Raw genomic sequence first — 12,399 nt, forward strand, 5'->3', positions numbered from 1 at the left:
GGTAGATGCCATAAATTCTGCTTTGCTTTCAAGATGATCAGTGCTTTGATTTTTACAAAAAACCGTGTCAGCAGAAAATGTCAAGTTAGCCAGCCAGATAGTTGTGTGCATGCTGCGATCGCTTCCACAAAATCAGTCAGTGTTGTTTTCGGTGAAAACCTGCATTATTTTGGTAAGCAGTGCAGCGGTAAAACACAACAGCAATATGTGGAAGCAGCTGAAAGTATCATGGTGTTTGTGCTGAAAATCCGGTTCTGTTGTCCTGTTGAAGTTTTGACTTTTAGTGTGCACTTGAACATTTCAGAGGCTGGTTTTAAGAGGATGGAATGAGAGCTAGCTTCTTTAGAGCTCCATTGTTTTCAACTGGAGAAATCTGGACTGCTACCTCCAAATAACAAATCAGTTTCTGCCTTGAGTTTAAGTATCTTGGAGTCTTGTTCATCAGCGACAGTAGGACAGAACAGGATATGGACAGACAGATTGGGGCCTTGATTGAAGTTACACAGTTTCTGTCCATTGTAGTAAAGAGAGAGCTGAACCAAAAAGCAACACTCGCTATATATTTGTCAGTCAGTATTCCATTTCTCACATCAAGAGACATGGTTGTTGATCAAAAAGATGAGATCCAGGATTAGCTCAAGATTAAACTACTGCTCTTCTGCATCAAAAGCAGATCCAGATCATGCCAGAGGTAGCATGCTGTCCCTCGAGTTTGGAAACATCTTTGGATCATGTTGCTGAGAAGAATGATGTCTGGGTTTGCCTCAAAGTCTTATAAAACTGCTGGAATAGTGTTGACAATTTTGGAAAATCTGCTGCAGTTAGTCAGAGTTAGAGCAGATTCTGTAGCTTTAACAATTTTGTAATCTAGTATCACTGTCAGGATGGGTTCATCTGATGTTTTGGGGCTGTGCATGTTCTCTGTAGGCGGGTTGTTGGTGTGTGGTTGCAGTGAGTCACGACACAGACAGGAACTGAGTGTGTGTGAGAAAACTTTTACATATGTGTGTCGCTCTCTGCTTTTCTGAGGGATGTGGACAAGTCAAAAGTGAGGTGCTAGAGAGTTGAGACAGTCAGACAGTGTCCACTCAGGTGTAGTTTAATGAAATGCGTCAGAATTTTGATTTCAAACACAGGCTGGAAAAATCTGCAGTTTGATTTCCGGCCATCCATCCGTCTGCTTACAAAAGGCAGCTCTTAGTGTTTTTTCAAAGAACCAAATGTAAAAGGCTGAAATGAGAGTAGAAGTCAGATTTAAATGTTTAACAATCTGATTTATGTGCTCTGTAATATAATAAGAAATTATGATGCGGTAATGAGGTACACTAGTTTTAGTCAAATCGCAGCCTGGAACACACCCAGCTGCAAAACTGCTGAAGGAAAAGTAGGACCTGCTAGAAATCCAGCTGATACTTCAAGACAAGTATTGGTTCTGCTGTGAGTCAGAAAATCAATCTGAAATCAGTGAGGGTATTTATTAAACAGCAAACAGTCTTACTTTAGAAAGAGAAGAAAATGACTATACATTTGCTCTGAAAGTTTTTTGCAGTGTTCTTCTGGTGATATTTCATTCTTTTTATATTTTAAATGCATTATATATATATTTTTAAACATGGGCTACAACATTCCAAGACTTCTTCCTGTGATCAGCTGAAAACAACTGCAACAACATCTTTCATTTTCTTTTTGTTTTGAGCAAACACAAGAGAGTGGATCAAAATAAAATCTGAAGGCGTATTATAAAAGCCCTAAGCTGTGCTAAGTCCTCCTTGCTGACATCATACATTATGAAGTATTCATACGAAGCATGTATGTTGTCAGTAGCAATTTGGCAATTAGCAGTTTTGATTCCTGTGCTGCAACTATTGGTTACACACACATCTAAAACTATATGTGTTTTATCGTGATATCATATCATCAAATAAAAACAGTTTTGAACAATCTTATCTACAAACAGCTAAAATGTGAGTTCATAAAGTGATTTATATAGTTATCAATTCATTATTAAACTGATCCTTAGATGTTAGCATGCTTTGTACTCACAGAAGACAAAAAAAATAATATTTCATTAAGATTTTCCTACCTGATAAACTTTATGCTCAAATGATACTGGCAGACTTGTTGGTAAAAGATAATTTTTTTCTTTTTGCGCATCACAAATAAGCTGCTAGACATTTATCCCATATATCACTGGCAAAAAGATCTTTTTTTTTCTACTAAAAACAGAGTTTTTCACTTGCAGGTTTAGAGATTGACAGGCTTTTAGATTGTGGGATTACATATGCCAACTTCTAATTTGTGTATGGCAGTGTCTTTCTGCTTTACTGGGGATAAGCATCACTGTGTTTTTGTTTCAGGAAAATGTATTTTGCAATTTGTTTTCTGCACTAGTAAATCTATGGAAGGACCTGTAGTAATTTTTCTGTGTCATTCTTTCAAGAATATTACTTGGCCTTTAAACAAAAGTTTTATGCTCTCCCTGCTTTTCTTCCTATTATTTCCCAACACATGTATGAACTGGAAATATGAACTTCACAAATTTGACACACGATAAAGTCAGACATAGTGTTTATTTAATTACCTATTCATGTAAAAAAAAAAAAAAGTTGCTGTTTTAAGTCTCATTTTTTTTACTTTAAAGTGTTTTATTTTTTGTTGGACAATTTGATTTATCTAATAATCCATTTGCACTAACGGTGTTTTATGTTCCAGTGAAAGTTATTGAAATGAGATCCACCTCTCAATGTTAGTGTCTACGTATGCCAGAGCCAGAGAGTCAGCAGAGTGTGGAAGTAGTGATGCTGATGTTGTACAAATTCCTAAACTGCTCTATTGATCCTTAGGACATCTCCTTAATTAACCTGGACACTGTGAGCTATAAGGGCCACTGCTCATGCAGGACTACCCTGTTTTAAGAAGTTAGTAGTTACAGCAATTTATTTAAAAATATGTCAACAGATCCCTGGAGATGGTGGCAGACAGAAACAAGGAAATGTAAATGGGTAAAGGTAAAATTATATATTTATGTAGCTGTATGCAAGGTTGTTTAGGCCTCTATTCATTCTTGTTTTTGCAAATCATATCACATCATCTTACACAGGCCATCATACTATCTTACACATACAATCCTTGTCACTTTGACACAAGATGTGAGGGACTATGAAATGGTATTATTCCTAGCAGTGCTCCCATATTAAGATAATTTCTAGTATTGTTTTACATGTTAGCAAATGTATCGACTCCCCCTTTTTAAAAAATATGTCATGGTCCAGTTAGAGTCTGAGCATTTACATGGATGTGTTTTTATGCACCTAAAGACTACTGCGCTGTAAGATATTTGTATTTGTCTTAATGTATGAAGCTAAGAGTGCAGCACGTATGTGAGTGATGTTTTTGTGCTGATTTTGTCTCAGAATATTTGCTTCATGATGCTGTGTTGATTTTTTCTTCTTGTGAGACACATAACACGTTTAAAAAGTCATAAAGTCTATGATTCAGCCACATTTTAGAGGCTTTGTGGCAGTTGAAGTACTCCTGTTTTACTGGCTATGTTATCACGATAATGAGTGTTTGATCCTTATTGTCATATGGCGGTGAATGTGAGCCACTGGTGCTTTCCAGCACTTCTTCACATGTCGGCCGTCTTTTAGTCCTCCTGAACTCAGATCAATATCATCTTAAAAATCCAATAGCATCCATGCTATCTGCATAAGGAGGGGAAGTAGTTGATGAAGAAGATCTTAAAGAGGGACTTTTTGTCTGCATGCATGAGCAATGTATTTGTATGGCCGCTCCACACAGTCAGTGCTTATCCCTGTTGACATCCTGCGTGCCGTGCTTTGCTTCGGTTGAAGGCTGGTGTTAATTTATTCATGAGCATTTCCCCGTCTCTGTCTGAGATGTCAAACGGGGGGGAGCAGCCCCACAGAAGATGGTGCGCTCCCTTTTTTCCAACACCTTTCTGTGTTTGCAGAGGTAAAGTTTTGGTAAAGTCAGTTGCTCCTTCCTGATTCACAGTCTGTATACGCACTCATACAGATGTGTACCCTCAGCCTCGCACCAGCTCCGTATCTGCAGCCAGCAGCAGGAGTAGCAAAGCAACGTCATGTGCTGTCGCCCAGTGAGAAAAGAGCAGTGCACATTAGCCAGCCAATAGTAATGAAACCCAATGATGCACAAGACTTCCTTATGTTCAGCGCATGTATCTTAAATCTGGAATTTAAAATGCTTTAAAAATGTGCTGAGTGATCTGTGAGTCAGCACTGCAAAACAAAACAAAAAAACTCTACAGATCACAAATCTGGCTCATTACAGGGTATGTGAAAGGAGTGACAGAAAGCAGGGGCTATGAGGCGTTTGTGCCTTCTGTTTTGATCCTCCTCCATCTGTAATTTTAGTGCTGTGAGAACACAGAGACTGCAGTGGCCCAGCAGCCAATCAGAAAGCAGCTCTCAGCAGCAAATCAGATGCAGCATAACATACACATATACAGAAACCCCAAACACAAACCTTGGTTTTATCAGCGTCTTTTGTTTGGGTGTCAGTGTATACAAATGCATCACAGAACTTCAAACCTGCACACATCCTAATATCGCTTACAAAATAAATTAATAAAGTAGAAATACAGTTTATTTAGATTTTCTAATTTCATCTTCTCACAATGAAAGGAAACTTGAAATATAGATATTCTTTAGGTTACCTTACCACTGCCTAAACACAAGTGCCTGTCTGCTGCTGCAGTTCTTGCAGTACTACTGCCTGACCACCAGGGACTGGCAGAGGACTTGAATTTTAATGAGCAGAGATTTGCTTATCTGTGTTCAAGTCAAGTAATTTATTCACAAGTGCATCGTTAAGAAGTATAATTTTCAAGAAAAAAATTAATTTCAATAATTTAATTCAGAAGGTAAAACTCATATACTGTATATACATATTTACTTTACACTACAGACTTAATGAGTTAAGGTAGTGTTTTTTATCTGTATGATTGACAGAAAATCTAAAGCCCAAATTCAGTTTATTAGCAAGTTTGAAAAGTACATAACACCAATAAGAGGATTTTTTTTAATAATATGCTTTGTCTGTGTAATGAATCAACAAAATCACAGGGGAATATTGATGTTAGAAAGTTGTCCAGTCATTGACAGCTTACCACAAATCCCTCTTGGGATTAATACATAATTTTCAAATTAAAAACATTAAAATTCAAAAACTTCTCCATCTGTTGTTTGAACATTGAAGACAACTGGAGTTGTGTGTTCTCTGTAGCAAGGAATTGGGTTAATGCGTTAGGCCATATTCATGATGTCTTTCTCCCGGTTTTACCCATCAACTGGTCTGATTTTCATTATCATGGTTTTTAGAGAGTTGTCGAGCCCTTTGAAAGTCTTCCATTGCACACCAACTGCATGGGGTGAAGGACCCCAGGTGTAGATACCGTTTGGGTTGGCATTGAAACAATTCCCATACCAGAATCCACCATATGTGAGCCGGGCACAGTTTGAGACATGCTCGTCTTGATCTTTGTCAGTGGTTGTAAATTTCTTTCCGCTGTGATAGCTTAGAGAGTCTCCTATTGGAAGAAAATCATATTTATTAAAAAAAATGTTTACAGTCATTCTAAAAGGTATTGATTAAGAACTAGATGTCTTACCTGCTGCCCCCTTTATGAAATTTCCCAGGTTCAGCTTGTATCCCTCAGACTCTGGACCAACAGAGAAGGCAGAATAATGAGCAAACACCTTCTGACCATCAAAGTCCTCCATGTCCACCCTCAGCTCATAATTTCTGTCTTGAGTCAGCAGGTGCATTACTTCCAAGCCTAAAAAAAACAGCAAACAAAATTTAACTTTCAATGTTTAAGTGGACTGCCGGGTTCCTGTGTAGTCTGGGTAAGTCTGGAAAGGGAAGGAATCTATTACGTATATTTTTGGTCTAACTAAGCACAGAAAAAAGAAAACAGAGCAACAGCAGATATGTTTATTAAAGTTCTTAACATGGTGTGAGTTTCTTCTTTTTTTGCATGATCAGTTTTGTCGTACCCAACCAGTACTCTCCAGCAGCATTCCCAAATCCAGATTTGTAATGATCCCACTTCATGAAGAAGTTGACTGTGCCATCCTGTCTTCTCTGAATCACCTGATTTTAAACAAAGAAACACAAATCATCATGCCCCTACAGTAATCCTTTCTTAAAATGGCTGAAATAAGCAGACACACATGATTAGAACACAACATGTTAAGAAATTTGCCTTGTTAAAACCCCAGAAACTTAGGCTGTTGCTGTGTAGGTTAGGGTTGAAGCAAGGGTGAGCAGCATCATGCTGAAACAGCTGCCTGAGAGCTTCAGAAAGAAGATGATAGCAGTTCATGAGTCCATTAAATGTGGACTCAAACGAATCTGAAACCGGTGTGGAAAAAAAATCTACAGTGAAAGACATTAAGAAAAAATGCCGGAATGCCGAAATCTGGCTATTCAACCAATTTCACCCTGAGGGCAGGCTGCAAGGTGCTGAAATTTGTCTAGAAAAACCCTATCCCATTTACTTATCTGACAAATTTGCATTATCGTAGGCTTTAACATCTAATGGTTTTGGTTGGCTTTACTATTCCAACAAAACCATAAACCGGCACAGCTTTAAAGTTATGATAAAGTTGGAGCTTGGCAGGGGGATAAAAGCCCGGACATAAACAGATGGGTGTCCTCAGGAAACAAAAAACAAGTTACGGGTACTTGTTTGTTTTGTAGTGAACTTTGCTCGCTCATCCTCACCGTCCATTTTTCTGCAGAGCCACCAAGGTCATCTTTGCCCATATCACAGTAAACCAGCACAGGAGAGGTGGGGCCTGCTGGGTAGATGGTGTAAACTCCATCCAGACCCGACCCAGACCTGTAGATGTTGCTGCAGTCTCTGGGCCGAGGCGACTGAAACGCAGCTGCCGGCAACAGCAATGCCAACACAACTCTGAGCTGCAGATTAAAGATAAAATGCATGAATTAATTTTTCAGTTACTCTGAGGAGGAAATGGAACAATAAACTGAAGAAAACAGGATTTAAAAGGAAACGCAACAGACAGCTGAAAATACAGAAGAAATTCAGAAAATTTTATAAGAAAAAACAGACAGGTCTATTCTTAGGGGAAAAAAAGGCGTTTTGATGCTGTGAATGTATTTCTAAGAAAACAAATTCTAAACTGCAGTGTTTTGCTTTACATTATTAGATGTGTTGACTTAAAGTACAGAAATAGGCCAAGCTAGTAAGGCTGAAGAATATGTTCAAAATAAGAGAAAGTCTTTGTGGTTTCAATGGCACTGAAAGTCAATTTTCTTTATTACAACTCTCACCATCATTGTGATATCAGCTCCTTTTATTTGGAAACACGACTGGCTGAAAAGAGAGCACATGCATGTTTAATGATTTCTGAATTCAATTTAAAGTTCCATTTAAACTGATCATTCATATACTTACCCTATTTTGGAGAGTAGTCACACCACAATCAGTTTACTGGATGAACACATTCTTTTATATTACTGCAGCTCTGCTGGTTGCAACACTCGGTATTTTCCCCGGTTTTCCCCTGAAGTCATGCTGTTTATTTTCTCACTGATTCGGAAATATTGGTGTGTCACATGTACAAATGCTATAACTGTGCTGCCTAAATCGCTTCCTGATTAGTTTAACGGAAGTAACGCAAAATCGTTGAGATTGGAAGGCTTCCTTGTCCTCACTTTAATTTTACCTCATTAAGCAGGTTGGCTGGGGCAACTCCAAAACATTAATGTTACTTCTAGACATAAGAAATACGACAGTAATTCTCATATAATGATTCATGTGCCTAATTTTCTCCATCCAACAGGAAATTTCATGTAGTGCAGAGGAAAGTTATTGGTCAGTTAAAAGGTGTTTTGCCTTTCTGGGGCTCTTTCATGATGAGGATTGTGGGTCAAATGTTGGTCAGCTACTCTGGGTGGTTTTTATTATTTTTGAAGCTGGTTCATCTTTGCTTCCAGGTGTTTTTGGAGTGCATTTAGACTTGAGAATCAGTATGTCTCCTTAGTGATAGGTAGGTCTGGAGAAACCTGGACAAATCTATCTAAAGCAGAACGTCATGTCTATATTTCACTGCTTTGAGAATGCTTCCAGAGAGGGAGACACTTCTCCACACAAAACAGCTTCTACTAAAAGCTGTTTTTGCTGGATACAAATACGTGGCACCAATTTAAAGCAACAATAAACAAGCTTTTCAGTGCTATGAGTTGAGCATTTTTACAAGAAAATAAAAAAATCCAGCTAAGCACAAATATCTTACTTTTTGTGCAGTGTGCAAATATGGGTAGGTCAGATGATGAATTCAAGAGTTCTCTGTTAGATGTTCAAGTCGTTGTATATTGTTTTATAACCTAACCTTTTCCACAATGTTTTTTTATGACCTGTCTGCTGTGTTTTGTGGTTTTCATGATGCTCTTTGTTGATTTCAGATAATATATAAGTCAATATTATTTTTTTTACAAAGCAACTTTCTCAGACAGCAGTCACACAGTGCTTAGTAAAAAATAAAAAAATAAAACCCTGTAAAAGCAATAAAAGCACATATAAATGTGTTTTTATTGCCTTTACTATATAAAAAACTGACTTCCACTTCAGCTATTTTTTGAGAATTTTATTTATGAAACATTTTGAATTTTGAGTTTTATTTTTCTTCCACTTGACAATTATGAACTACTTTGTTTCATACAAAATCCCAAGTAATTCAAAGGTTTGTTAGAATGAAATTAATGTTAAAGTAAAGGCTCAGAATTGAATAAACTCAACAGGATATTTTCAACCTCTCCCAGCTGGTGGTATAATTTAGTCACATACAGAGCAGCATGTTGTCCTCAGAGCTCTTGTTGCTCCAGTAAGAGCTTGTTCCAGATTGACGTTGAAGCTTTTCTTCCTTGTTCTGGACTTTCTCACTCATAGCCAGGTATTTTTAGCTTTGACAAAATACCCCTATCTCCCTCTCTTCCTCTCTCTCTCCCTCTCTCTCTGTGAGGACCTCCCCTCTCCCTCTCTTTTCTTGCCCCCATCCCTCTCTCCCTGGCTTCCAGGCCAGGGCTAGCTACCACAGTCATTGAGTGCTCAGGTTTCACACTTTAAGCTGCAGGCTGACAAACATGGCAGTGGAGGAAGCAGCAGAATACTTGGCAGAAGTAAGTCCTCACTGTACTTTACTGTAACATCATTGACTGTAATCAGGCTTCATCTCTCGCAGTGGATTCTACACACATGTTAGCATGTGTGTAGAATCCATAGGGGTGAGATTCAGTGATGCTGTGGAGGCTTCTGGTTGAGTGATGGGACATTAGGATGGGACAGGTCGCAGTGATAACTTTACTGCACCACTCTGCTGCAGTGCGCGGCTGTGTGGATGTGAATGTATGCGTATGTCTCAGTCTAACCCTTCACTCTGATTATACATTTATAAATGGCTGCTGCGTTAGTGCTACAGAGTATGCACATTCAGAGTTCTGCATACTGTTTCATGTTACATGCTAATATAGATAGAGGCATTCTGACCTTGGACAGTGGAAGAAACTAGTGTGTTTGTGGGAGTAGAGGCGAAAAAACTCAGGCAGGAGAAATTAAAATAAATCAGACGACGAGGTGGATGTTGATGTTTGATAACTGCAGCATTAACTAAAAGGACAAAAGCCAGTTGTTACAGTGTGAAACAGTGACAGTGATATGCGATATGCACTATGCAGTACAAGCCTTCTTAAAGGGATAGTTCAGATTTTCTGAACTGAGATTGTGGGAATTAGTTATGAACAGTCTGTGTCTTATCTAACTCAGATACATTTTCATTGACGAGTTGATTTCACATCACTAGAACACACAAAGAGGAAAACTAAACAATAGCATGCATAAAGAGACTGGAAATTGTGGCTTTACTTGGACAGTCTTTGGATTGATGAATGCTGCATAGATATTTGAACATAATTCTTGTCTAGTTCTTAATTATAAAGCTTTAATAGTTTTCTCATAGGAGTAGCCCGTATTTAACTCCATCCATTTTCAAGCAACTCTGACCAGCTTCTCTATCCCTACTAAAGTAGAGGACCCTCACAGCAATTTACTGCCACCTCCTTGTTCAGGACAAGTTGCAACTTTTTGACTTGTCTCTTGCGTTTCCCTTGATCTTTGTGGTATTTTTGTTTAGTGATATTCTCTAAACGTCCTCTGAGACCTTCACAGAACAGCTGGACTCATACAGAGATTAAATTACTCAATTTATCAGACTGAAGGGATCTGGACTCATGTGATCACTCCACTTGACAGATTTTCATTTATAAATGTTTTTATAAATTATGTACAGTTCTCATCCCACTTACAATTACACTCTGTGTTGTCTTTATCCATCTTATAAAATGTAGTACAATTTGCAACAAGGTATACTCCAACAGAAAATCTCCTAAGTAATGTAACTAGTTTAATAGCAATTGCATTGTTAGATTTTTGCTTGTTAAAAAGAAAGGTTTATTTAATTTGGTTTAATTTTTATTAAACACTTTGCAGTGGCCTGTCACATAAATTTCTATTGATTTGTTTTGAAGTTTGTTGTAACACAACAAAATGTGAAAAAAAAACATGTTTAATACTTTTGTGAAGCATCTATAAGAACTTGTCTTGTTTTTAAGATCTGGACTTACCTGTTACACTTTTAGTCTCACAATGTGACAAAAGGCTATAACTTCCTCTCTGTGTTTTTTCTTTATGTAATATCGTGCTATTCAGCTTTGCTGTCTGTTATTTAGTTGTAAGTAGTGGCACCTGAAGATGGTCCTTTGAACTTAAGCTACTTTTGACATGTTTTTTTTGTTGTTGTTGTTGTAGTTTTTTTTGTTTGTTTTGTTTTTTACTGTAAAGAAACACCCGTAAGCATTATACATTATGGTGTAGATGTTGTTTCCTTCTCCACATATAGTCACCATTTGTCCCCTCTATCTCAACCCGGTTTGTGACAAAACTTGTCAACATCATTAAATTGCATTATTATTTTTGTCTCTGTAATTGGCAGATTCTTTCTACTTTTACCTGTGATAATCCCTGCAGTCTGGATGATGTTATACTGTGATGGACAACACAGTGATAGTTTGACACCAACCAGTGTGACAGATAGAGCCACAGAGGAAGTCATTCAGTTTCATCTGTTATTGGAGGAATTACATGAAGGTTCTTTTAAATAGGAGCGCACTGTTGGGACCAATTCCGTTGTTCACTTGATGACTGACATGAATATGTAAACTGGTACATTTATGCTTACCACTATTATTTAAACACAAGCTTTGTTATTCACATTCTGAGTACTTTTTAAAATGCTAAAAAACTTTCATTTCTGCAGATGCATCAATCCATCACATTACTTGCCCTTAAGTCTGAGTGAAGTTGTGTTTCCAAAACTTTGAGTTTGAGTCTGTTTTCACATACACTTCTCACAGACATGGTTGCCAGGATAATTTGGTCTTTTTTCTAGTTCATTGGAACCTTTTTTTTTTCCATGGTGGAATGATTAAAACCTATTAAGTGGTTTTCAGAAACAAGAACTTAGCATTTCAGTTTTGAGTTATTTGGAATTTTATTCTAATCCACAAAAAGCTTTAAATTATACATACAGGTTGAAATAAATACTTTTTCCTCACTCATTTTTTTGTTCAATGACCTTCAGCAGCTATGAAAGATACCTCACACTTTTTCTAGCCACCTAACAAACTTTTGGCATATTTCCAGCTGGCTATTTGACCACTTTTCTTTGCTGAATTGTTAGAATTCAAATAAACTGATTGGTTTTCTGTCACTTATGTGACTTTTAATCATAATCCGCAAAATCTTAATAGGCTTGAGGTAAGAGCTATTCCAGAAACAAAAGGTTAGCTGGCTTTCTTGATTCTTGATGTTTAGGTTTATTACCTTCGATTTTCAACCATCACATGTACTACAATAACCAAGATTTAAGTCTGCAATGAACTGTAAGAAAAATAAAATCCATATTAACAGCAACATGGACTGAGCTCTAGCAGACAAAGAAACAAAACCCTTGTTCCAAAACCCACAGACACAATTCAAATACCCTCTAGTGAAAAGTGTTGTGTGGTTGACAAGATCAATTTTGAGCCATTTGTACACAGGAATCAAGCGATGGCTTTCAAACCTAAGAAAACTGCCAGTTGTCAAGGCTGATAGTGGCAGTAGCATGCTGTGGGGTTGTTTTGGTGCCAGTGAGTGTGGCATTGAAGAATGAACTGCACCTGCAAGTTAATTAATTTCACCTTAAATCAATAGCTTGATGGTCCTGCTCCTTGACGTTTGTCCAGGACAATGGCCCTAAACATTAAAACTGGTTTTCCAGTGGCTACAGC

The 12,399-nt window shown here is 37.6% G+C and overlaps 2 protein-coding genes across 21 annotated transcripts in view; one reads left to right on the forward strand and one right to left on the reverse strand.

Annotated features, from left to right (window-relative positions):
* Positions 1 to 12,399, forward strand: part of LOC116727030 (ankyrin-3-like) — a 102,641-nt gene that overhangs the window by 8,021 nt on the left and 82,221 nt on the right. The window lies entirely within an intron of this gene.
* Positions 4,987 to 7,519, reverse strand: LOC116727034 (microfibril-associated glycoprotein 4-like). The gene is made up of 6 exons (XM_032574078.1): positions 7,469 to 7,519; positions 7,345 to 7,387; positions 6,772 to 6,969; positions 6,042 to 6,138; positions 5,654 to 5,821; positions 4,987 to 5,572 (listed from the first exon to the last, which is right to left on the reverse strand). Exons 2-6 carry the CDS (start codon positions 7,348 to 7,350, stop codon positions 5,322 to 5,324), a joined length of 720 nt encoding a protein of 239 aa, XP_032429969.1. The 5' UTR covers positions 7,351 to 7,387; positions 7,469 to 7,519; the 3' UTR covers positions 4,987 to 5,321.

Source organism: Xiphophorus hellerii, chromosome 10 (assembly GCF_003331165.1).
Source record: "Xiphophorus hellerii strain 12219 chromosome 10, Xiphophorus_hellerii-4.1, whole genome shotgun sequence".
NCBI lineage: Eukaryota > Metazoa > Chordata > Actinopteri > Cyprinodontiformes > Poeciliidae > Xiphophorus > Xiphophorus hellerii.